A 26,156-nucleotide genomic window follows, 5' to 3' on the forward strand; every position below is an offset into this window, starting at 1 on the left:
AGCAAAAAAATGGGGAAATTTTCTTCTTTTATTTCAAGTTCTGAACTGGTGAAACGTATCCTATTTTTAGTGCAAACCCCCCCCCAAAGCATTGGAACCAAGGTATAACATTTATGAGAAACATGGTTTATGGGAAGGTCCACATCATAGGTTTCTCATATCAGAATTGTTGCCTCGGTGTAACAGTCGCTATCGGTAGAGTAATAAAATTGGAACTTGGTACTCTGCTCCCAAATTCTCTCAATCAATTTCAACTTCCCTAACCTGTTAGAAGGGATGAGTAAAATCTACTATCTTGAGAGTGGAATCTTTTGGTATTCCCCAGAAAAATTACCATATTTTTCAGAGTATAAGACGCACCTTTTCCCCCCCAAAAAGAGGGTGAAAATCTGGGTGCGTCTTATACTCCGAATGTAGCCCCACCCAGCTTCTCAAACGGAGGTTTCAGAGGCTGAAAAAAGCATCAGAAACGAAGCTTTAAGAAAGAAGCCCCCAAACAGAGCTTCAGAGGCTTTTTTTCTGAAGGCTTTCAGAGTCAGTTTCAGAGGCAGAAAAAAAAGCAAAAAAAGAGCAAGGCACAGAGCTCACAATCAAGGAACCTGTTGCAAAAATTCACCTCTGGGAACAGCTGATTGGGGGTATTCTGGGAAGCTGATCCACCTGCCAATCAACTTTTTTCTTATTTTCCTCCTCAAAAACTAAGGTGCATCTTATACTCCGAAAAACACGGTGTATTAAGTTATATTCCAGAATGATACAGTTAATGCTTCCCTATCTGTGACTAATCTGACAATAGAAGAACATTTGCATCAGGGGTCTCCAACCTTGGCAACTTTAAGCCTGAAGGTCTTCAACTCCCAGAATTCTGGGAGTTGAAGTTCTCCAGGCTTAAAGTTGCCAAGGTTGGAGACCCCTGATTTACAGGACCAGTCTGTCTATCTCTTGTTCTGTATTTTTGCTGAGATGTTGGGCTTGGGAGGTGATGCTAGGATTGACCTAGATGTGTCTTCTCCAAGGAGGCCAAAGAAGAACTAAAACATACTTAAAGGTTCTTCTCCCCTCTGCATCTGCCAAGGGTGGTCATGATGGGAATTGGCTAGGAATCAGACAAGGGCGAGGACATAATTATGAGTCATGCCTTCTTTGAAAGCCAAAGTAACAGTTGCCAACATGTAAAGCGTCCATCATGATTATTTGTTTTAGCTAAGCCATTCTTATTAGAATGGAATGTTATTCCAGTTAAAGACATAGGAAATTGGTGGCTAATAAATCTTCTAAGTATCGGTGATGGGCTGAATAAAACTCCACGCCCGAATTGTCCACTTATACGGACAATCAAGTGTCAGGAGGCTTTCGAACGTTTAACATCAGCGAACAGCACAGACATTATCGTCAACTAATTATCTCACTTGACTAAGCATTTTATGACTCACTAATAAAAGCAGGGTGGGACATAACATGAAGAATATTGCAGAAGGAAGATAAAGAAAGCAAAACAAATATCCAAGCAAAAACAAAAATAAGACTGAAACAATAGCCCTATTGATATCACATTCAAAGGTAAAGTCCATTGTGTTTAATTATTTTACTTCCTACCAAGTATGCTTGGGATAGAAACTAACGTTTCTAATCCTAAGCAATAGATGGAAACTAATCAAGGAGAGAAGCAACCTAGAACTAAGGAGAAATTTCCTGACAGTTAGAACAATTAACCAGTGGAACAACTTGCCTCCAGAAGTTGTGAATGCCCCAACACTGGCAGTTTTTAAGAAGATGTTGGACAACCATTTGTCTGAAATGGTATGGGGTTTCCTCCCTGAGCAGGGGGTTGGATTAGAAGACCTCCAAGGTCCTTTCCATTATTCTGTTGTTCTGATTAATGCAAGCTAAGTACAGTTGGGAAGAAATTACTCAGGATGGCTCTTTTGACCAAGATGAAGAATACCGAATCTATTTCTACAAGGGAAAAATTAGAAGTTATCTACTATCCTTTGTAAACATAATGCAAAATTAATTATAATTCCTCTTTGGACACATACCGTGTTTTCCCGAAAACAAGACCTCCCTGGATAATAAGCCCAATCAGGCTTTTGAGCGCATGCGCTAAAATAAGCCCTCCCCGAAAATAAGCCCTCCCCGAAAATAAGCCCTCTCCAAAAATATTTAACCGCATGTGCAGCCAGTCCCCGCCATTTCCTCTGGTTAGGGTTAGGGAGACAGAGCTGGAAATCAGGTAAGACAGCAAGAGGAGCCCTGTCTTGCTCCACGCGCCCCAAAATAATAAGTCCTCCTTGAAAATAAGGCCAAGCATTTATTTTGGGGTTCAAAAAATATAAGACAGGGTCTTATTTTCAGGGAAACATGATAGGAGTACTGCAAAATGCTCAGTTGCCACACTTCAAATAGTTCACCAATTATAAAATTGTAGTGATATTATTTATTGTGATTTATTGATGGTTACATATACCGGGTTTTGTTTTGACCAATGACTGTATCTTGATCTCAGATATCAACGAGTGCAAAATGATTCCAAGATTGTGCACCTATGGAAAATGCAGAAACACCATTGGCAGCTTCCGGTGTAAATGCGACAGTGGATTTGCACTTGATTCCGATGAAAGGAATTGTACAGGTAAATTTCTGGACTTCAGATGACGTTTTGTTTCTTCATGCAACCTCTGGTGAAATATTCTCCTATTTTACATGCCGGTTCATGTTTCTTAGCCAGTGACGAACTGAGAAGTCCCACAGCATCCACAACCTTTAAATGAAAAATAATCAGCTAAACTTCCTAACTAACACCAATGGGAAGAATTAGCCCTTTATCTCTTTTCTGTCAAACACAGGAAGTCAGGAGTCCAGGTGGTTCAAATGAATATAGGTTTATTGTATGCTAATGTTCTCTACAAGAATCTGAACCACTAACAGTCAAAGCAAATTGGCAGTAGATAAGAGTCAATGGAATTCAAGGTGGGCTGAACTTAGATCTCTTATGGGCATGAAGGGACTTGAGATTGATTACGTGTTTGACCCCTCCTGCAGGAGGGGTTATGCAGGGAAAGCGCCTCACAGCTGCGATATAAGGATATCTGCAAGAGGGACCTAAAGGCCCTGGGAATGGACATTAACAACTGGGAAACCTTGACCTCCGATCGTTCAGCTTGGAGGCTAAAGACGCAGCATGGCCTTCTCCAATTCGGAGAGACACTTGTTCGGCAGACTGAGGCAAAGAGGCAGTCCCGTAACCAGCGAAATCTGGGGGCTGGGCAGGGGACAGAATGTATCTGCCCTCAGTGTGGAAGGGATTGCCACTCTCGAATTGGCCTTTTTAGGACCTCTTTCCAAAGCACGATACCATAGTCTCTTGAGACTGAAGGATGCCAATGATGGAAGAGACCCCATACTGGTACACCTCTTAATCCCCCTCTCCCCTTTAACCCTTCCACCACAGCTCCAGATTAGGCAGTTTTTATCATAATCTACCCAAGTCTTTCTAAGGATAGTCAAACTTTGTCAAGTACTGTGATGGAAACTTTCCCTGGAAATAAAAAACGGACTAACTGATTATTTATATTCGAGGGACTTGGGTTTTTGTTTATTCGTGTTTACCCTTTTAGCCAACCCTTGCCACGTGCATATTAATTTTTGAAATAAACTGCTTCTTTCTCCTTTTGCAGATATTGATGAATGTCGCATTTCTCCTGATCTCTGTGGCCAAGGAATTTGCATCAATACTCCAGGAGACTTCCGCTGCGAATGCTTTGAGGGCTACGAAAGTGGATTTATGATGATGAAAAACTGCATGGGTATGTTATTTTATCACATCTTTGCTCTGGGGCTGAAGTCCATCTTTGTGACATCCTTAAAGTCACAATTACCATAAGTGGGCACCTGACTTCCATTTTTATTGCAACAACCGTAAAGAAGAATTGCATGGCGGGGGCAGGGGGGGGGAGTTCCCTTCGGTATCTGCAATTTTTCTTTCCTGTTTTTAAAGTTGATTTGACTTCTTAAAAGCTGTACAAAATGCTTCTCCAGTCTGTTCCTCTCCAGATCTCCCCCAAACTCATCTAGAAAGTATCAGATTGAGGAAAGCTGCTGTACTCTTTCTCAATTGCGATCATGATGCTCTAAACCAGTCCCGTAAGACCTGGATTTTCCCCCTAAATTGGGGAAAAACTCATACTTGTGATAGTAATGGATGAAATTATTCTCCTTGGCCCTGTTTTTGGAAATGTTAGTTCTGATAAAGGAGAATATTTGTAGTTCAGGGTTGAAATGAGGGGTCCTTGGTGCCCTCTTGACGGGTGGGATTCAAAAGATTTAGCAACCGGTTCTCTGCCCGGTTGCTGGGTGGGTGTGGCCATGGTGGGTGTGGCCTACTTGGCCTCCTGCACCACGGGGGGGGGGCGTTTTCACCCTCCCCAGACTCCGGAGGCTTATCTCAAGCCTCCGGGAGGGTGAAAACTGCCTCCCCTGGGCTCCGGAGGCCAGAAATGGGACCATTTTCAAACTTCTGTTACTTCTGGTAGGCCCGTTTTTCGCCCTCCCCAGGCTCCGGAGGCTTTCCTTGAGCCTCTGGGAGGGCAAAAACAGCCTCCTCCGGCCACTGGAGGCCCTCTGAAGGCTGGAAACAGACCTGTTTATGGACTTCTGGAACTTCTGGTAGGCCTGTTTTTTGCCCTCCCAGAGCCTCCGTGCAGGTCCTGTACTTACCTGGCATCCAAAATGGGTTGCGTGGAGACTCCTGGGAGGGGTGCGTAGGGTCAGCCAGTCCTTGCAACAACTGGTTCGGCGAACCAGATTAAAATTAACATCTGGTTCGCCTGAACCGGTCCCAACCGGCTGAATCCCACCCCTGCCTCTTGAGCTTGGTGGTTTTCATGCAGACGTCTCATGACCAAACTAGATAAGATAATCAGTGCATGGATGATGTTATCTAGCTCAGATAATGAAACATTTGCAAGAAAACCACCAGGCTTAGAGAGATGTTAGTTGTCTGCCCAGATTCCTACCAAACACATGAAGACTTAAGCCTTCGTTGTGGCTTGGGTCCAGAATTAACTTCCAAATTTGGACAAATCCAGAAGATCTGATCTGACTCAGTCCCTACATCTCAGCGAAAAGGGAAACAGCCAGTCAAAGGAAGAATGGAAAACCGGAAGAGGGCAAGAAGTGCAGAAAAAAAAAAAAAACCCACTACCGCTAAAAAGAGGCCTGCTAATTACGGGGGTTTCTCTCGGGGGGGGAGAACAGCGTTTCAGGTGTTCCCTTGGGGCAGGGAAAAGGAAGGAAACAGCACTTGGTTAGAGGAGTTGCTGGCAGAAGAGAAAAATTGGGGAGGAGGCACAGAGCTCAGAAGAGCCAGTAAACATACACTCTCATGGCTGAAACTTTAGATCCTAACACGCTCTCCCCCCTCCTCTCCTCTCCTGCACATTTTCACAAGCATTTTTTTTTTGTCCTTCTTTTTGCAGATATCGATGAATGCGAACGAAACCCCATGTTATGCAGAGGGGGCATTTGCATCAATACCGAAGGAAGCTACAAATGTGAATGTCCTCCCGGCCATCAGTTGGCTGCCAACATCTCTGCCTGCATAGGTACGACGGCGGTGGGGTAGAATTATTTTTTTCTTCTTCTACATCTTGGCTGCTTTTTACAACGTGTCTCCATTTTCTTGGCAATTGGCTGCCCCAACCCTGTCCTGGCAGTTTCTGAAGAGGTTTTCGTTTTTTAAAACATCCTGAATAAGGCATGGAAAGAATGACTCATCATCCTCAAACAAAACACACACACACACACACACACACACACACACACACAAAAACAGGGCAGTCTCCCAAAATTTAGATCTGTTACCTTGTCCTGTGCCAGGAACTAAGTTTAGAGTAATTCTGGACCGCTACAGATTTTAAAAAAAATTTGCACAGGTCAGGCAGTCTCGTTTTGTTTCACAGTGGCGACTGCTTTGGGGAGCATCTTTTTAAGCGTTTCGGGCATACGCACAACTTAGTCGTAATAGATATAAGAAACCTATAAAGGAAGTCCGCATCTTTGGTTTCGCAGGTGGAAAAGCCCAGGTGAGTCCAATGCCAGGGAAAATAACCTGTGAGCAGCTGTCTTATAGGTAGTCCTGTTTTTTTTTAAAAAAAATTTGATTTATATGCCGCCCTTCTCCGGAGACTCAGGGCAGCTTACAATGCATTAAGCAATAGCCTTCATACTTTTGTATATTTATACAAAGTCAGCTTATTGCCCCCACAAACTGGGTCCTCAATTTACCTACCTTAGAAAGGATGGAAGGCTGAGTCAACCTTGAGCCTGGGGAGATTCGAACTTGCAGTAATTGCAGGCAGCTGAATGTTAATAACAGGCTATTAGTCTGCTGCACCACCAGGCTCTGTCTGTCTGGTTTAACGACCTCTTGTTCAGTGACTGTTCAAACTTTCTGGGGGTGGTTGAGATAGGTGGACTTTTATACATGTAAGAATATATAAGAATGTGTCCTTTAATATTTTAACGGCTGTTGCCAGATTCCTATGGCGGATCATGTAGGGGTCATGGCTGGCTTTACAGACAAAAGGTGAAATGCAAATACATCCTAAGGCAGGGGTCAGCAACCTGTGGCTCTGGAGCCACATGTGGCTCTTTCACACCTCTGCTGCAGCTCCCTGTCACTCAAAATATGCATCACAACCACCAATGTGTGACACCCGCTGGCATATGATTTAATGAGTTTTTCAACCCCTGGTAGGCCAACCATGGATAAGTCCAAGAAAAGAAGAAAATAGAATGTTTAATTCAACTACATATGCTAGTTTTGTGGCTGTTCAAGAAATAGGCAGGCACGGGAAGGGTTTTGTGGCTCCCGGTGTTTGTTTTTTTCCTGTGGGAAACAGGTCCAAATGGCTCTTTGAGTGTTTAAGGTTGCAGACCCCTGTCCTAGGGGGTTTGTCTGAGCTAATCTTGTCAGTTTTGGCTTGCCTAATTGTGTTGCTTATTTGGAGTCTTTTTGCTTATGACTAGATTGGCCCAGTCTTTCTGTATGGATACAAAATCTGCATTCCTAAAGACCAACCTCTTCAAGCTTTACATTGAGGTTGTTTTCCTAGGGCAGGAAGACTGGGGCTGCTTTCTGCCTTTGTTAAGATTTTTTTTCTCCTTGTCTCCTTTAGGGGAAATATTCTATCTTGCCTCTTTTTAATATTAAGAATAAAGAATAGTTTAATCTGAGGAGGGAGGAGCTTCTTACACAGTTATGACGGTTGCATGTAATTGCCATTTGCAATTTCCTGCCCGGTTCCCAAGTGCAGAGTCAATGGGGAAGACGGCAGGAAATTCAGAAATTGCTCCAATAAGTTGCTTGTATGTTCTCCAGCCCGGCAGCAGCCTATCTTGGTTCTGTCACACACGCACCTTTCCAGCCACTTACCTGCCTGCCGGCCTGATTGCAAACTACCTGGGACTTGTTCAACAATCGTGATCTTCACTTAACAATGGCAACAGGGTTGTTGTTAAGAGAGTCACTGCAGTTGTTAAGTGAGTCACACAGCGATGGTGGCTTCCCCCCATGGACTTTGTTTGTTGAAAGCCAGCTGGGAAAATCGCTAATGGTGATCGCACAATCCCGGGGTGCTGCAATTGTCATAAATACAGGATGGTTGCCAAACACCTGAATTTTGATCATGGCCGTCACCATGGGGATTCTTCTGTAATTGTGAGGACTGGGCTTAAATCACTTTTTTTCAGTGCCAATGTAACTTTGACTCCCTGTATGTTTCACTTCTGCCTATTGATCCTTGAGTTTAACTGAAAATACAAAGCTTAGATGAGGATCAACAAAATTTTGTTGTTTCTGCCTTTTTCTTCGTAACTTTTTTTGAATCGGATCCTTGGGCTGGGATTTGGCTTAAACCTCTTGGCAAAGTCTTTAAATTTTGAGAAGATTTATAGTCCTCTGATGCCAGAAATGAGTTATTGGCTCTTTCATTATTTGGGGCACAGTGTTAAATCCTTTTGGCCTCTGATTTCATCTTTTCTTGTTATGACTTTTGCTGGATTGTCCCTTCATTTTTTTTGGTTTATCCCAAGTACTCATGTAAACCAGTGACGGGATTCAAATAATTTAACAACCGATTCTCTGCCCTAATGACCGGCTGGGTGGGTGTGGCCATGGTGGGCATGGCCAGGGGGTGTGACAGGCAGCGCTCGGCCTCCTGCACCCCCCGGGAGCAAAAATGGGCCATGGGGGGATGCACCGCACCCCTGCACCCTGTTTTGGGCCTAGTAGGCCTCCCTGAAGCCTCCTGGGAGTGAAAATGGAGTGCATGGGGACTCTTGGAAGGGGCGGGGCGGGGCGGGGCCAGACAGCAATTTAACTTCTGGTTCCGCCGAACCGGCTCGAACCGGCTGAATCCCACCACTGATGTAAACGTTCCTAACATCATACCCTCCTGTCTGTATGCAGCATTGTTGGAAGGCAAGGGGTTTTTAATGATTAAAATTCTCTTCCCTCTTTGTTTTTCAAACAGACATCAACGAATGTGACCTGAGTCTAAATCTGTGCAGAAACGGACGCTGTGTCAACCTGATAGGAAAATATCAATGTGCTTGTAACCCTGGATATCAGTCTACACCTGACAGACTCTTTTGTGTTGGTGAGTTTTCTTCTTCTGAATCAACTATTCTGTGAACAAAAAGATTGCTTGTTTTTTTTCACAACTGACATATGTTTACGTAAAGTAGACGACTGAAACGATATGTTTGTCATTGTTCAACTATTATGGTACTAGTGGGAGAAAAGATGATGTTTCCCTTGTGTCACAAGCTACTCCTGGTGACTCCATGGAGACCGGACAACCATTTGTGCGAAATAGTACAGGATATAGGATATAGAGTTTCCTGCTTAAGCAGGGAGCTGGACTAGAAGACCTCCGAGGTCCCTTCCGACTCTGTTATTCTGCACCTAATCTGAGAAAAAGAAGATCAAATTGTCTTCAACTCCATTTTGAGTCCTAGACTCAAGAGTTAAAGTTAATTAAAAGATAGTAATTGACACTGAGCACTCTTCTCAACCAATACCCTCTACTTGTTTCCTCAGGACCCCACACCCTAACCCTATGATGGCGAACATATGGCACACATGCCACAGGTGGCACACGTAGCCATATCGGTGGGCACACGAGCTCAGTGGGACCAGAAGTCAGCAAATGGGCCATTTCCGGCCTCCGGAGGGCTTCCGGGTGTGTGTGAGGGGAAGGCCATTTTCACCCTCCCCAGGCTCCTAGAAAGGCTCTGGAGCCTGGGGAGAGAGAAAAATGGGCCTACTGAGCCCACCGTACCATCGCGTGCCAGGAGCGGTGGGGGTCACGCACGCATGTGCGGGGTGCATAGAATTATGGGTGTGGGCACGCATGCGCGCAACCCCCACTCCAACCCAATCCTGGCACACAATGGCAAGAAGGTTAGCCATCACTGCCCTAACCCCTCCATAATTTGAAAAGAAGAAAAGAATACTCATAATAAAAATGGTTGGCTAGAGATGGTGGCTCCAGCCTCTCATTCTATGACTATCTTATGCATGGGATTATTTTATTTATTTATTTATTTATTTATTTATTTATTTATTTATTTATTTATTTATTTATTTATTTATTTATTTATTGTTTATATTTATATACCGCCCTTCTCCCGAAGGACTCGGGGCGGTGAACAGCCAACAGATAAAACACAAGAAATACAAAATTTAGAAACAGTATTAAAATCCAATTAAATTAATTTGGCCCACAATTAAAAACACCCCTGTATTAAGACCCATAATTAAACAATTTAAAAATTAAAACAATTTAAAAGAGTCATTCCAGAGGGTAGGTGCCCCCATAGAGAAGGCTCTCCCCCTGGGTGTTGCCAGTCGATATTGTTTGACCGATGGCATCCTGAGGAGCCCCTCTATGTGGGAGCGTACTGGTCGGTGGGAGGCTATCAGCAGAAGGTGGTCTCGTAAATACCCAGGTCCTAAGCCATGGAGCGCTCTAAAGGTGGTAACCAATACCTTGAAGCGCACCAGGAAAACCACTGGGAGCCAGTGTAGCTTGCGCAGGAGAGGTGTTACATGGGAGCGCCGAGTCTCCCCCATAACCACCCACGCGGCCACATTCTGGACCAGCTGGAGCCTCCGGGTGCTCCTCAAGGGGAGCCCCATGTAGAGAGCATTACAGTACAATTGTACTGTAGCATTACAGTACAATTTTCAGGTGGATGCTTTAATTTGGAAAGTTGAGAAAATTATAGATCTTCTTCCCAGCAAAAATGGATCTTCTTGAGCCTCCTATGAAAGGGAGAGAGAATGGCCTGAGGGTAGAGTGGGACCATCTGTGTTTTTTAAGACTTTGAACAGTGCGAGCCTCGTGCCTTTCAAGTAGCCACGATAACATTTGACAGAACATTGTTAATATAGGTGCATCTAGGTGGAACCACCATCCTTATAAAACTGCTGTCTGACCAATTGTGGCTTCTAGATACTCTTCAGGGGCGTCTCTTGTTCCAGTGCCTTGCAATAATCCAGTTGTAAAATGAGTAGGGTTCTGGACCAGCGTTTCTCAAACTTGGGCACTTTAAGAAAGATTAACTTCAACTCCCAGGATTCCCCAGCCAGCATGGTTGGCTAGGGAGTTCTGGGAGTTGAAGTCCACCTGCCTTAAAGTGAGCAAGGTTGAGAAAAATGCTAAAATTCTGAATTTCCAATACCGAGACAACCTGTGCCTTTACTGTATCCTCCGGTGATAATTCTGGGCTCAAGGTTAACCTCGAATTTACCTTGATTGCATTGTATTAGTAACATTGAAAGTTCCATAGCCAAGACCTTGTTAGAAAGCATGGCCATTGTTGTAATGTACAAGACATCTCTCTCTCTTTCTCTTTTTTTGTTCCAGATATTGATGAATGCAGCATAATGAATGGCGGTTGTGACACGTACTGTACAAATTCAGAAGGCAGCTATGAATGTAGCTGTCGACCCGGTTTTGCGCTAATGCCAGATCACAGAACTTGCACCGGTAAAGTAAATTTGTAAACGTTTATTGTATATTACCCAACATTTGCTAATATCTGGGCCATACCTGTGATTTTTCTCTGACCGTAATTTTTTTTTGTTGATAGTTTTTCTGTTGTTTTTTTTTATCATCCTCTGTGATTCACTACGGATTTCATACTCAAGATACCAAAATTTCATACTCAAGATACCAAAATATATTCTTGATGAATATATTTTATCTTTTCTTTATGTACACTGAGAGTCTATGCATCAAAGACAAATTCCTTGTGTGTCCAATCACACTTGGCCAATACAAGAATTCTATTCTATTCTATAATATATCTTTGCATGCCTGTTTACTCAAATGTGAGTTCCGTCAAAATCTGTCACATTCAAATAATTGTGTGTAGGATAGTTTTAGTATATGAAATCTGTGTGCAATAGCAATAGCACTTAGACTTATATACCGCTTCACAGTGCTTTACAGGCCTCTCTAAGTGGTTTACAGAGTCAGTATATTGCCCCCAACAATCTGGCTCCTCATTTTACTACCTCTGAAGGATGGAAGGCTGAGTCAACCTTCAGCTCGTCAGCATCGAACTGCTGGCAGTAGGCAGAGTTAGACTGCAATAGCAATAGCTCTTAACACTTAGACTTATATACCACTTTAGAGTGCTTTACATCCCTCTCTAAGCGGTTTTACAGAGTCAGCATCTTGCCCCCCAACAATCTATTGGATATCCAGGATGACATGTTGTTTTAGAATTCAAGATATTGTCCTAGAGGTGGGGGGAGAGAGCAAGGCTCCGCTCCTGTCAATCACAGAAACTCACAAAATGCTTTTTGTACCAGTCGCTCTCTTTCACAGCCCACTTACAGTGGGTTTTTTTTTTTAGGGAAAACAATAGGAGGAAAAGCTTTGAGCTTCTGAAACAAAAGTGGAAATGCAATTCTAATTAGAATTGATTAGAAACTGGCAATCAAGCAGGCCAGTTTATTTCCCGTTCCAAGATTCTCGTCCCCAGAATGGCTTCCTATTAATCTCTGTTGTTAAGAAAGATCCAGTTTAGAAGCAAGGAGAAATTTCCTGACGGTGAGAGCAATTAATCAGTGGAATAGCTTGCCTCCCTGGGTAGTGGGTGCTCCATCCCTGGAAGTTTTCAAGAATAGATTGGACAACCATTTGGTCGGAATGGTATTGGTATTAGGCTCCTGCCTTGAGCAGGAGGTTGGGCTAGAAGATCTCTAAGGTCCCTTCCAGCTTTAGGATTCTCCATTCTATGAATATAAGAGGCACTGCACACCAGAACAACTAGACACAAGGACAGTTTTTTCCCCAAATGCCATCACTCTGCTTAACAACTAGTTCCCACAACAGTGTCAAATAATTTACTAAGACTGTATTACAATTATTCTTCTCTTCCTTACTAGTATCTATCTCTTCTCATTTATTCCCACTTACTAGTATTCAACTCTTCCCACTTATAACCATGTTGCTTTTTTCTTTCAATTTATATTGTCTTTGTTTGTCTCCTAGAATGATTTGATAGCTTATTAGTAACCTTGACTATCACTAAGTGTTGTATCTTTTTATTCTTGATGAATGTATTTTATTCTCCTTATGTACACTGAGAGCATATCCACCAAAGGCAAATTCCTTGTGTGTCCAATCACACTTGGCCAATAAAAAATTCCTCTTCTCTTCTCTTCTCTTCTCTTCTCTTCTCTTCTCTTCTCTTCTCTTCTCTTCTCTTCTCTTCTCTTCTCTTCTCTTCTCTTCTCTTCTCTTCTCTTCTCTTCTCTTCTCTCCTCTCCTCTCCTCTCCTCTCCTCTCCTCTCCTCTCCTCTCCTCTCCTCTCCTCTCCTCTCCATCATTTAACTTCTATTCTATTCTATTCTATTCTACTCTACTCTACTCTACTCTACTCTACTCTACTCTACTCTACTCCACTCCACTCCACTCCACTCCACTCCACTCCACTCCACTCCACTCCACTCCACTCCATTCCATTCCATTCCATTCCATTCTATTCTTTCCCAATGAATTTGTTGCACATTCTGGCCAGCAAAATGGAATTAGGGTGAGATGAAGAGAGTGTCGTGGTTGACCTTTTTATTTTATTTGATTGATAACAACCATCAAAACCAAGAATAAAAACAAAACAACCCTTCCCATCAGGCTTCAGGCCAATCCGTCTATTAGCCTCCTGGCTCAACCCTATCCTAGCCCTACTCTTGAGGGAAGAACCAATTCTTCATGATTTTCCAGAAGGGAATCTTGAATCTCAAGTGGAAGGCTGTTCCAAAGGGCTGGGGCAGCTACAAGGTCCCATCAGATAGCAGCATTTAAGAGAAGGCCCTGGTTTCAGAGAAAGAGAGATATGAGAACAGAAGGGGTGAAAGTACACCTGCCAAATTTCAAGCAAGCACATCCTAAGTACAGAGAAATAAAACGTGTGTGCCTTTTGCAGGACTATTTAGCTAAGGCTCCAGACCCGAATTGTTTGGGCGTTTGAGAGCATCGTGCGATTAATAAATGATCAATAGCCAACGAAGGATGTCTTCCATGTTGGATCTCCTTGCAAAAGCAACTGTTAGAACACTTTCTTGTTTGTTTGGTGCAAGCTGCATAGAGAATGAATGATGATCGTCAGCCTCTTGGACGTGTTAGTTAAAATGAGTTAAGTTTTCTGCAGCTGCATTAATTCCTAAAAGCCACAATAGACTCATCTTTTGATGAGTTACACCCATTTTTTTTTCCCAAAGAGAAGAGAATCTCAGCCCAAGTCTTTGTTTTGCAAACATTTCTTTTGAGTAACCAAGCAAAGTTTTGGATATTCAGCTGGTATGCGGTGACCTTAACAGGGAAAATCCTGAGAAATTATACCAGAGATTCAAAAGCACTCTGAGTTAAAAAGAAAAAAATATATCATCTATCTATCTATCTATCTATCTATCTATCTATCTATCTATCTATCTATCTATCTATCTATCATCTATCTATCATTGTCTGTCTGTCTGTCTGTCTTTCTATCTATCATCTGTCTGTCTATCATCTGTCTGTCTGTCTGTCTGTCTGTCTGTCTATCTATCTATCTATCTATCTATCTATCTATCTCTGTCTGTCTGTCTATCTATCTATCTATCTATCTATCTATCTATCTATCTATCTATCTATCTATCTATCATTGCCTGCCTGCCTGCCTGTCTATCTATCTTCTGTCTGTCTGTCTGTCTGTCTGTCTGTCTGTCTGTCTGTCTGTCTGTCTGTCTGTCTCTCTCTCTCTCTCTCTCTATCTATCTATCTATCTATCTATCTATCTATCTATCTATCTATCATTGCCTGCCTGCCTGCCTGCCTGCTGGTCTGTCTGTCTGTCTGTCTGTCTGTCTATCTATCTATCTATCTATCTATCTATCTATCTATCTATCTATCTATCATCTGTCTATGTATGTATGTATGTATGTATGTATGTATGTATCTATCTATCTATCTATCTATCTATCTATCTATCTATCTATCTATCTATCTATCTATCTATCTATCTATCACAGTTTTGTTCCATATAGCATCAACCTTGTTCAAAATGGACAGTCATTATTATATATATGTATGCGTGTATATAGCATGTGTATGTGTATGTGTATGTGTATATTATGTATGTGTATGGGCAAATATATACTTCCTTTTGAAAGCAGGCAACAGAATTTCATTTTTAATGTGTGTTCAGAGTCAAAAATGACAATAAAGGTTATCTTATCTTATTATCTATCTATCCATCCATCCATCCATCCATCCATCCATCCATCCATCCATCCATCCATCTAATTTATTGGCTGTCTATCTTGCCACAGATGGCAATACTTGCACAGGATGGAATTTCTTGTATCTAATGTCAATGCACAATGATTAATAATAAGCACTGGTCTAGAGAAGTTGTACATACCAAGTAACGCAAGATGAGGTAAGCAGAAAGAGAACATGCAGAATTGACTGATATTTTAATAAAACATTATAGTCTAAAAGAAATTGTATGGACTTTCCTAGGTGGATGCCTGTAAACAAAGACCAGATTCTCCCTGTACAATTTTTCACTCGGTTGTGAGACAGAAAGAAAGCAGAAAACTAACTCCGAATATCTACTTGTGCCTTTTTCTTTTAGATATTGATGAGTGTGAAAACAACCCGAACATCTGTGATGGTGGTCAATGCACTAACATCCCTGGAGAATACAGGTGTCTTTGCTATGATGGCTTCATGACATCAGAAGACATGAAGACTTGCCTAGGCAAGTAAAACATTTGTTATCCTAATCTTGTTGTCGGTTGATGTGGATGGAATCAAAGGAAGAATGATTAGTTCCCAAAGTGAAGCATGAAGCAGTTCTTCATATGAAAGCTGAATGTAGTTTATGGTATCCATCAAGGATCAGGGAAGTCAGAACAATAAAGGAGGATATTTGTAGCTCAGGGTTGAAATGAGGGATGCTTGATGCTCTCTGAGCTTGGTTGTTTTTCTTGCAGATGTTTCATTACCAAAAACTGAGCAACATCAGTGCTAGTACCTGACCAACTGGCACTGATGATGTTTCCTAGTTTGGGTCATAAAACGTCTGCAAGAAAACAACCAAGCTCAGAGACCACCAAGGACCCCTCAAGGAGGTCAGAGCTGAGGTCCACATTCTTCCATGGACAATTATTGTGACTCAGGCCAGTCATTCTTTTTCATCCAGTCTGTTATAGAAACATGGTAATAAAACATAAAAAATGCAAATGTCCAGATTTTTCGGTGGACCACCAAAATTTTCTCACAGACCACCAGTTGGTGACCGCTGCCTTAAAGCATATTAATGCTGTTTATGTTATGACTTAACAATACAAAAAGCTTAGGAGCCATAAACACGGCAACAGCCCACTCTTTCGAGAATGTTTTCGGGGAGTGAAAACAATTCTGATCTAACAACAGCAATTGTTGTCTTGTTAATACGCTCGGGGCTAGAGTTCAGCATCCCGATGGGTTTAAACTCCAGCTTTTCCCTAAAAACTAAACAAACCTACTTCCAAACAGCCCGTCGTTTTTCCTTGCCAAATTTATAATGCTCCTTCTTTGTTAATGAGTCTTGGTTTTTCAGTACATATTAGCCAAGCATTAATCACATCGTATAACCTATGAAAACTCTTTGCCCTCTCCAGATGTTAACGAATGTGATCTGCATCCAAACATCTGCCTGAGCGGAAGCTGTGAGAACACAAAAGGCTCTTTCATCTGCCACTGCGAAATAGGTTATTCTGGAAAAAAAGGGACAACGGGTTGCACAGGTAGGTGTGCGATTGTTCTTTAAATGATCACGCGTCATATATTTCTAAGCTCTCGTCTGCATGAATGTAATAACGCCTGTCATGGTAGGATTAATTTAAGATGAGTTGGATTGCGAAAGATGCAGATTTTGCCTTTGAAACTTATTCAACACATATGTCTATTTTCCTTCTATCAAGGTCTTTATTTCTGCAATACATCCTTATTTCAGTTATTGCAAATTAATCCCTTACTTCGAGGCATTTAAGAAGTCTGCCACCAGCGGCCTTATTCAACATATCTAAGGTGACCAATCGTCCTCCTTTAGGGAGGACAGTCCTTCTTTTGTAAATTCTGTCCTCTCTTGAAAAGTGTCCTCCTACATGTCCTCCTTTTCGATATTTGAAGACTCGTCTGTAAATCTCCGTATTCGATCGATGCCGATCCGATCCGTTGCGTGTGATGTGACGTATTTGTATTTGACATGACGATTTGTCAAGGCTCGGTACAGTGTGGCGAGACATGGTTATGAAATGCACGCACTCCGCACAGGAGAATTGTTTTGAGAGAATGTGCCGCGTGGAAGAGTACACCGCGCGCAAGTGGCTTTGTTTACTTCTTACCGAAACACGGCATGGCACACACGCATGCATTTTTCTTCAATTTATTTGTGTCCTTCCTCTCATTGTAAAAAAGTTGATCACCTTAACATATTGCCTGTTTTCCGTCCATCAGGATCTTTATTTCTGCAATCCATTTTTATTTCTGTTATTGCAAATTGTCCCCTTACTTTGAGGCATGTAATGTAAGGCTTGCTAACAGCCGCCTTCTTAATTAATCAGTTATTCAACACATCGGGTTATCTTCGATCTGTCAGGGTTCCAAGGAATAGATCCATTGCAAGCAAAAACTCCGAGGCAGGTGGATTCCTCAAAGAATAGCTTTATTGGAAATACCAAATTGGCATATATCTGGTGAAAACCAACTCTGAGGGGCCCCTCAGTTTTCACCTAATTAAAAGTAAACATTTTTCTCTCAACCCCAAACAATCAGTCACATGACCCAATCAAGGCAGCGTCTGCTAGTCTGGTGACTTCACTACTCCTTCCTCCAGCCAGGTGTGAGAACATCCTTGGTTCCCAAGAGGAAGCATTTTGTTTTGACTACACAACCCCAGCTATCTCTAATCCTCCCCTTCCTATCCCTCAGCTACAGTGTGGCACCACTGAAACTCCAAGATGGCTTCGGCCTGGTCAGCTTCAGAGTTGACACTATCGGGATAGTCTTTATTTCTGCAGTACAGTCTTTATTTCTGCAATTCCGAACTGTACTTTGCTTTGAGACATCTAAGAAAGCTTGTCACCAGTCACCCTAGGCCGCTCTGCAATCTCTGAATGGAAGAGATCAACCACAAGGATTGTTACTTCTGGCAAGCTATGATGTTGAGGTTACTCTTGTTTTATGCTCTCCTTGCAAACCTAATACAGTTGTCAGCAGAATAAACAGTCTAATAAATAAGGGCAATGATTTGAATATTGCGTTCACATTTTGCTGTTGTCTCAGCGTACGTACACATGTGTATTCCTTATAGCGTTCATCTGAATACGTACATGTGTGTTCCTTGTAGCGTTCATCTGAATGCGAACACCATATTTGCAGCTGCCCTTGGAAAGCCTACAGTAGAGGGGAGAGATCATGCTTTTATCCCAGTGGTCCAAATTCCTTTGCTCCAATGTCATAAAGGAACATGTCCACAGCCTGTTTCCATGCCCCGAAAAAGTGCCAAGAACTTGGGTTTCCGATTCCCTGACAGTGAGACCCCCCAAAACACGGTGTGAAGTATTTTAAAGAGTCAACCCCTGAGTGGAAGTGCTTGACCGAAGGGAATGGATTCCTTCCTTCTTGCTGCCGCGCCAAAATGTTTTAGCTCCACTTTTTAAGAATTGCAAAAATGTTCACACAAGCTCTTTCTTTTCATGAAACAATTGCGTAAGATTCTGGGAGTTAGCTTGAAGTCGCATCGACATATTTCATTCCCTTTGTCATTACTGATTGTTTCCATCTTAGCAAGTAAACAAGTTTTTCCTTCTCACTCTCCCCTCCTCGGCCGTTTCCCTGAGTGCATGATCCACCCACCGACATGCATTTATGTTCCACGCAGATGTTAAAACTTTTCGTTTCTCTCTCTCTCTCTCCTTCTTCTTTTTTTTTTTGCTTCCCTTCTTAATAAGTACTGTATGTGGGCCAAGTTTAGGGAAATGCTGTGTTTTATGCAATGATATACATTACTTATGACAAGCTATGTTGGCTCCATTCATGCTGTCATGTTCAATTATCTGAAATGGAAAGTGGAGTAGGTCAGCTAAGGTATGTGCACATTGCACAAATTAAGAATGCAACAAGGAAAAGGCTTGGAGCAGGAAGTTGAAAGAAGTACTGTAGGAAAAGTATGCCTCAAGTCTAGCTTGTATGTCAGCTGAGTTGTCTAATGCCTTGTATTAAGGCAGGACAAGAAACAATGGATGGAAACTAATCAAGGAGAGAAGCAACCTTAGAACTTAGAAATTTCCCAACAAAACAATCAACCAGTGGAATGGCTTGCCTTCAGAAGTTGTGGATGCTCCATCACTGAAGGTTTTTAAGAAGAGACTGGACAGTCACTTGTGGTGTCCTGCTCGAGCAAGGGGTTGGACTAGAAGGCCTCCAAGATCCCATCCAACTTTGTTACTCTGTTTTTGAAGAAAGACAAAGTGATATGATAATAGGTATGGAGGCTAAACCATATGATGAGGGAACTAGATATATCTAGTCTAATGAAGAGAAGGACTAGGCGTGATATGATAGCAGTCTTCCAGTATTTGAGGGGCTGTCACAGAGAACTCAATTTATTTTCCTCCGAAGACCTGAGGGCAGGACAAGAAGTAACGTGTAGAAGATCATTAAAGAGAAAAGCAACCTAGAACTTTTCCTAACAGTGAGAACAGTTAATCAGTGGAACGGCTTGCTTTCAGAAGTTGTGGGTGCCCCCTCACTGGAGGCTTTTAAGAAGAGACTTGTCTGGAATGGCATAGGGTCTCTTGCTTGAGCAAGAGCTCAACTAGAAGACCTCCAAGGTCCTTTCCAACTCTATTACTCTGTTAAGTATATCTTACAAGTCTTACAAGTTTCCTCAACTCTTCTTTGCTCAGTTCCAAAAGCTTGATCATAACCTTTCCAGGTCTGCTTTAAGAACTCAGAGACAATTATTGGCTCTTGGTGAGATACCTAATGGAAATGATACAAAGTGCATTCAAAGATCATCTCAAATCCAACTCTTTTAAGAATCTCTTAGGAAAACTATCTAATCTTAGGATAGCTTTTCTGGCAGCCATTCCCAAACTCTCAAAGAAAGATTTTTTTCCTCCCCATCTTGGGACCTACACATTTTATCCAGCAATTGAACCTGAAACCTCCTTCTGGATAGTCCTTTCCTAAAGAGTATTCATTTATCCATCCTTCCTAAGGTTTTTCAGGCTGTATGTTAAAGGGCAACGTTTGGCCGAGACGGTTTTTTGGCTTGGCTACAAAACAACATCTGTTCAATAAATCTCTTCAAGTCAAGACAGATCCTTCCCCAGCTGTGATTCCCACAGATTGTATGGGGGCAACAACACCCCAAATGGTATTTAGACAACATGATTGAGCCAAGTCATTAGATCCTCTAGGTAACTGATTAATCAATCATTTAGGAAGCGGTCGTTTCCCAAGACCTCCAATTACAGCAAAGAAAATGAGGAAGTTGGCACTTTCTAGGGATTTTTCCCCCCTCTTGATCTGTGAGGCAAAATATCTGCAGTGTCATCTTCAGGATTGACACTGTCATGGTTAGAATGGAGAGATTTAACAGGATAAAAAAGTTGGAAGGGACCTTGGAAGTCTACTAGTCCAGCCTCCTACTCAAGCAGGAAACTATATCATTTCAGACAAATGGTTCTCCAATCTCTTCTTGAAAACCTCAAGTGATGAAGCACTCACAACTTCTGAAGGCAAGGGTTTCCCTTGATTAATAGTTTTCACTGTCAGAACAACCTAGAACTAAGGAGAAATTTCCTGACAGTGAGAACAATTAACCAGTGGGACAGCTTCCCTCCAGAAGTTGTGAATGCTCCAACACTGGAAGTTTTTAAGAAGAGGTTGGCTAACCATTTGTCTGAGGTGGTGTAGGGTTTCCTGCCTAAGCAGGGGGTTGGACTAGAAGACCTCCAAGGTCCCTTCCAACTCTGTTATCATATTATATGTTATACCAGCTTAACGTGCAATTCTTTTGTGTAAATTGCATCTTTGCTCCTGTGGTTCAGTAAAACAACAGCTGACTGCTGACTCAAATAAAAGACTGCAAATGAAGAAGGTGTGGTGTTTCTTCATATTTTCCTCTGAGATGTCTTTTCTTCTTAAAACACTGCCCCTCCCCAGTGGAGTTCCCCATAGGGAAAAAGATACAATCGCCTAATTTATTTTATTTTTTTTAAAAAAAGATTAAAATGTCTCTAGTGTGCAAACTCACAGTTTTGTGGACCCACCTTTAAGCGTTCTTAAAATGGGTGGAATTAGGACTGAAACCCCGTGATTCAAGCCACTACTACACCTCCTCTTCATGTGAAAGTCAAGTGGCCGGAAAAAACAGAGCAAACAGTTTACATCATGTTATTGGAAGTTGCTTAAATAGATAAGGAGACATTTGTTCTAGTAGTAAGAAGAAGTAAGAAAACTGTTTGGCTGTAAGGACTGCCTTAGACTGGAATATTTGTTTTCCTTGGCTAGCCGTAGCTTCATGCTCAAAGCAGAAGTTTGTTGAAAAACAAGATTGGCGGAGAAAGAACCGATAGGAAAAAAAAAATGTTTATATAGTCTTGACACCACGCTCCATCCCAGCCCCCCCTTTTTTTGGGTGCCTTTAGTTAATTCAATGAATATATGGCTCATATTTGGAGTCAGTTTTGGATATTTTCAAACTGCTAGGTTGGCAGGTTGGGAGCTCACCCCGTCGCATGGCATCCGGGTCTCGAACCTGGACTGCCGGATTTCCAGCCGACAAACCCAGCATCTTAACCGCTGAGCCATTGTGCTGCCGTTGGTGTGATAATATGGGTTTAAATATACTACCACTGAAAGAATGCCAACAAGCTTGCAGGATGGCAAATCACCAATGCGCCAGTCAAAAGCCAATATAATGGATGGTAGTTAATACTGGGGAATGCCAACTTCAAGTCTACCCAAAGCCATGAAAACTCACTGGATGCCTTTGGGGCGGGCGTTCGTTCTGTCTTTCAGTCCAAACTCATTTTATAGGGTGGTTGTTATGGGGAGAAATAGGGCTCTGAGTGCTCCTTTGCTTCTTTGGGCCCCCGAAGGAAAGGCAAGATATCAGTGTAATCAATGGAACAGATCATATTCTTTGAAGGGCTCTCCTTTGCTGTTCTAGATACAACTCTGGCTTGTCTTTGCCCTCACAAATTAGCCTTTTTCTTCCCACACAAACAAGAAATGAAGGGTGGGGGAGGGCGAGGGAAGCCTTTGGCCCTGCAATATTTATATACAAAGGAGGAAGCATACGTGCACTGCCGATGATATTTTTGTCCATTCTTTCCACAGATATAAATGAGTGTGAAATTGGCGCTGACAACTGTGACCGGAACGCTATTTGCACAAACACAGCTGGTAGCTTTAAATGTGGCTGCAAACCAGGCTGGCTAGGAGATGGGATCAAGTGTGTAGGTGAGTTTTGGACAACTTTTCCTCCCTTTTCCTTCCTTCCCCCTCCCCCACAAATACTTCCCCTCCCCCCACAGAAGATCTGAGTCAGTCTTTAATTCAATACTGAAATAAATTGCAATTAAATAGCTTCATAAACTTACATCCAGGGGTGGGATTGAAAAATTTTAGCAATCAGTTCTCTGCCCGGTTGCTGGGTGGGCGTGGCCATGGGGGCGTGGCCTACTCGTTCTCCTGCACCATGGCGGTGTGTGTGTGCATATTTGCCCTCCCCAGGCTCCAGAGGCTTTCCTTGAGCCTCCGGGAGGGTGAAAATGGCCTCCCCCACCCAGGCTCTGGAGGCCCTCTGGAAGCTGGAAATCGGCCCGTTTCTGGATTTGTGGTACTTCCGGGAGACCCATTTTTCACCCTCCCAGAGCCTCCGTGCGGGCACTGCGCTTACCTCGCATCCAAGATGGGCCACGTGTAGACTCCTGGGAGGGGAGGGGCAGGGTGGGAGGGGTCAGCCAGTTCTTGCAACTAACGGTTTAGCCAACCAGATGTAAAATTAATATCTGGTTCTCCCGAACCGGCTGAATCCCACCTCTGCTTACATCCTTTTCCCACGGAATGAAAGATATATTTGTTATCTGAAAGTGACTCTTTAAGGATCAAAGCCAAATCTGGCTATCATAACACACGTTGATGTTGCCTTTTACAGATGTTTACCTAACTTTTTCTTGAAAACTATCGAAAAGGAAGTTCATCCTTCCTCAGGTTTCTTGTATCGTTGCCCAAATGTTTTTAAAATAACCATTTTATCCTTTTTAAGTCATCTAACCTTATTTCTACTTTCCTTTCGAGAACCTAAGCAATTCAACCCAGTTTTTACTTATAATGATTTGCAAAGTAACAGGCAGCATAGTAGCATCTATTTCCACTAGCTGCTGCTTGGTATACTCAGTATTACGTTTGTATGTCATTCTGTACCATTGTTTGTGCTGGACTGATTGGTGCAGTGATCTATGTTTCCTATTTTAACTATTTTTTGAACTATTAGTTAGACTGCTTTACTTAACAACAGAAAATTCTGGATCCCAATTGGGGTTGTAAGTTGAGGGTTACCAGTGCTACTAGAGTTTTCTTTTTCTTTTTTTAATCTTGTGTACATATTATTTTTGCACAAATAACTGGGGTTGTTTCTCTTATTAATGCAGTTTTTTGTCCTCTTCAGATCTGGATGAGTGTGCCAATGGCACACACCAATGCAGTCCACATGCTGATTGCAAGAACACGGCGGGATCATATCGTTGCTTATGTAAAGAAGGATATACCGGGACTGGGTTCACCTGTACAGGTGAGCTTTTAGGGGAGGGTGATGCTTTAATGGATAACATGTTTTCCCAGGTGTCAGACAGAATATTTTCACATTATACGCTAAACCCTGCCTGGTGGCGCAGTGGTTAGAAGGCAATATTGCAGGCAAACTCTGCTCACAGCCCTGAGTTCGATCCCGACCAAGTCAAGGTTGACTAAGCCTTCCATCTTTCTGAGGTTGGTAAAATGAGGACCCCAATTGTTGGGGGGCAATAGGTTGATTCAGGGGTGAAATGTAAAATTTGTTACTACCGGTTCTGTGGGCGTGGCTTGGTGGGGTGGGGGGTAATGTGACTGGATGGGCGTGGCCAACTTTTTTTTTTTTTAACTTTTCAAAGCATTTTTTCTAATGCTTTGAAAAGCCTCTCTGCCAATCAAGCAACTCAGCTGGGATCGTCAGAGACTTTTCAAAGCATTTTTTTTACCACCTCTTCGGCCAAGAGGTTGCAGAAAAAATGCTTTGAAAAGTAAAAAAAAAAAAAAGCCTCTGATGATCGTGCGGCTCAGCTGGGCATGGGGGGGGGATTTTTGCTACCAGTTCTCCGAACCACCCGCTGCCATCGCTACCGGATCGGGCGATCGGGTCTGAACCGGGAGCATTTCACCCCTGGGCTGATTTGTAAACTGTCCAGAAAGTCCTATAGGGTGGTATATAAGTCTAAAGGCTGTTGCCATTAATCTTAAAACAAAGTCAACAAGACTCAATCATGGAGAAACTGATATTGAACCTAGGACTTTGAGCATGTAAAGCATGGATTTTCCTAATGCTTTTTTCTTTTTTTGGCAGATAAAATATACCACCAAATTTTAAACAAGATTTGTTTTTTTTTTAATGTGATGCGTTAATGATAACAAAATGTTTATGACTTAAGTTTTGCAAAATAGCAACAGATCTTATTTTCCAATTTCGGCTCCAAATTATTTTGACTTTCAGAGTCAGACAAAACATGCTATAATTTTTATAAAAGTATTCCATATTATGCTACATGTTGACTTGTTATTGGATGTTGTTTTACATCTTTATAAATAACAATCCTTCCTACACCCATATATTTCATATGAAATTCTTAACCCCAGTTAGTTGTTTGCAAGGAGACAGAATGCATTTTCGTCTAAAAGGACTCTCTTCACTTTTCAGATATTGATGAATGTTCTGAAAACGTCAACCTCTGTGAAAATGGCCAGTGCCTGAACGCTCCCGGGGGTTACCGTTGTGAGTGTGATATGGGATTTTTGCCAAGCATCGATGGAAAAGCTTGTGAAGGTAATTGGGTAAAAGAAGCAGTTAAATAATCTCACTTAGGCTATAGCCCTCTTGGTTTGCCTTCTTAAGGTTCGAAGTCAAGATTTTGACTTTGAAGAGGAGATTTTAATTTTCGATCTATCCTTTCTACCTTTAATTTAATTTAATTAATTTTAATTTAATTAATTCAATTTATATGCCGCCCCTCTCCGAAGACTCAAGGCGGCTCACAATACATTTTAAAAAATCATTATAAAAAAAAAACATTTAAAAATTAAAAATATTAAAAACATTAAAAACTCATTCACGCCATTCATGGCCGGATCTCGCCAGATCACAAGAGCGAGATCAACGGCCCCAGGCCTGCCGGAAAAGCCAGGTTTTCATCGCTTTTCGGAAGGCCAATAGGGTGGGGATGGTCCAGACCTCAGGAGGTAACTGGTTCCAGAGAGCTGGGGCAGCCACAGAGAAGGCCCTCCCCCGCGGGCCCCCCAGCCTTCCTATCATCTATCCATACAAGAGACATCCCGCCTTAGAAAATATTGCAGGAGATTGCCAAGAAGTAGACTAGCACAGGGGTCTCCAACCTTAGCCATTTTAAGATGTGTGGACTTCAACTCCCAGAATTCCTCAGCCATCCAACCTTGGTCACTTTAAGATTTGTGGACTTCAACTCCCAGAATTCCTCCGCCAGCCATGCTAGTTGAGGAATTCTGGGAGTTGAAGTCCATAAGTTTGAAAGTGGTCAAGGTAGAGACCCCTGGAACAGAGGTTGAAAAGCAAAAGGTAGCTAAACGCCACATGGTCCACTCCTTTGCCATATTCTCAGCCTCTCAAAATGTAGGTGCTACCATCCCATGGTGAACAACATCACTGGCAAATTATGGTTTGTCGCACAGTTGTCAGCCAGTTGTTCAGATTAGATTTGACATTTTGGTCCACCTGTGGAGTCCTTCTCCATGACCTGGGAGAGGTAGATGTGGATGTTCTGTGGTGTTACAGATATCATCACAAGATGTAAGCTGTTCCAGGTAAAGCTGTCTTTTTTAATTGATTAAATTTTTATGCCGCCCATCTACCCTACGATCTGACTTTGGGCGACTTACAAGTCATAAAGCAAGTAGAGAAATTAAAACGTTAAAACTTCACGGATTAAAATATGGTTAAAAACCATACTAAAACCGAGGTTTTTCCTTGAGCAAACAAGAAGAGAGCAAAGAGTTACAGAGATGCTGTAATTGAGTATCCCTTTTGGCATTGTTCATCTTAGCGGTTATGTTAATTTTGCATTTTTATTGCCAAGAATAACAGCATGTCATGTATATCAAGACATAATTCTTGTATAAAAGCTTGAAGGGGAAAAAAAAAGGTTGTATGATATTGAGATAAACAGTTGGCCTTAAAGAGCGATCCTCTTGTATGCTACAACTTGTATCTGAACAAAAATATTTGGTCGTGCCCAAAAAGTGAATATT

At 42.2% G+C, this 26,156-nt stretch overlaps 1 protein-coding gene across 2 annotated transcripts in view; it reads left to right on the forward strand.

Annotated features, from left to right (window-relative positions):
* FBN1 (fibrillin 1) overlaps positions 1 to 26,156 on the forward strand; it is a 189,338-nt gene that overhangs the window by 114,409 nt on the left and 48,773 nt on the right. For both annotated transcript variants that reach the window (XM_060693282.2, XM_060693281.2), the window contains exons 26-35: positions 2,507 to 2,632; positions 3,678 to 3,806; positions 5,478 to 5,603; positions 8,535 to 8,660; positions 10,935 to 11,057; positions 15,199 to 15,324; positions 16,229 to 16,354; positions 21,963 to 22,085; positions 23,296 to 23,418; positions 24,577 to 24,702. In XM_060693282.2, coding sequence (XP_060549265.2) covers positions 2,507 to 2,632; positions 3,678 to 3,806; positions 5,478 to 5,603; positions 8,535 to 8,660; positions 10,935 to 11,057; positions 15,199 to 15,324; positions 16,229 to 16,354; positions 21,963 to 22,085; positions 23,296 to 23,418; positions 24,577 to 24,702 — 1,254 coding nt within the window. The remainder of the gene's footprint in view (positions 1 to 2,506; positions 2,633 to 3,677; positions 3,807 to 5,477; positions 5,604 to 8,534; positions 8,661 to 10,934; positions 11,058 to 15,198; positions 15,325 to 16,228; positions 16,355 to 21,962; positions 22,086 to 23,295; positions 23,419 to 24,576; positions 24,703 to 26,156) is intronic.

The sequence above is a fragment of the Pantherophis guttatus genome, chromosome 13, assembly GCF_059756535.1.
Source record: "Pantherophis guttatus breed Tessera chromosome 13, ASM5975653v1, whole genome shotgun sequence".
Taxonomy (NCBI): domain Eukaryota; kingdom Metazoa; phylum Chordata; class Lepidosauria; order Squamata; family Colubridae; genus Pantherophis; species Pantherophis guttatus.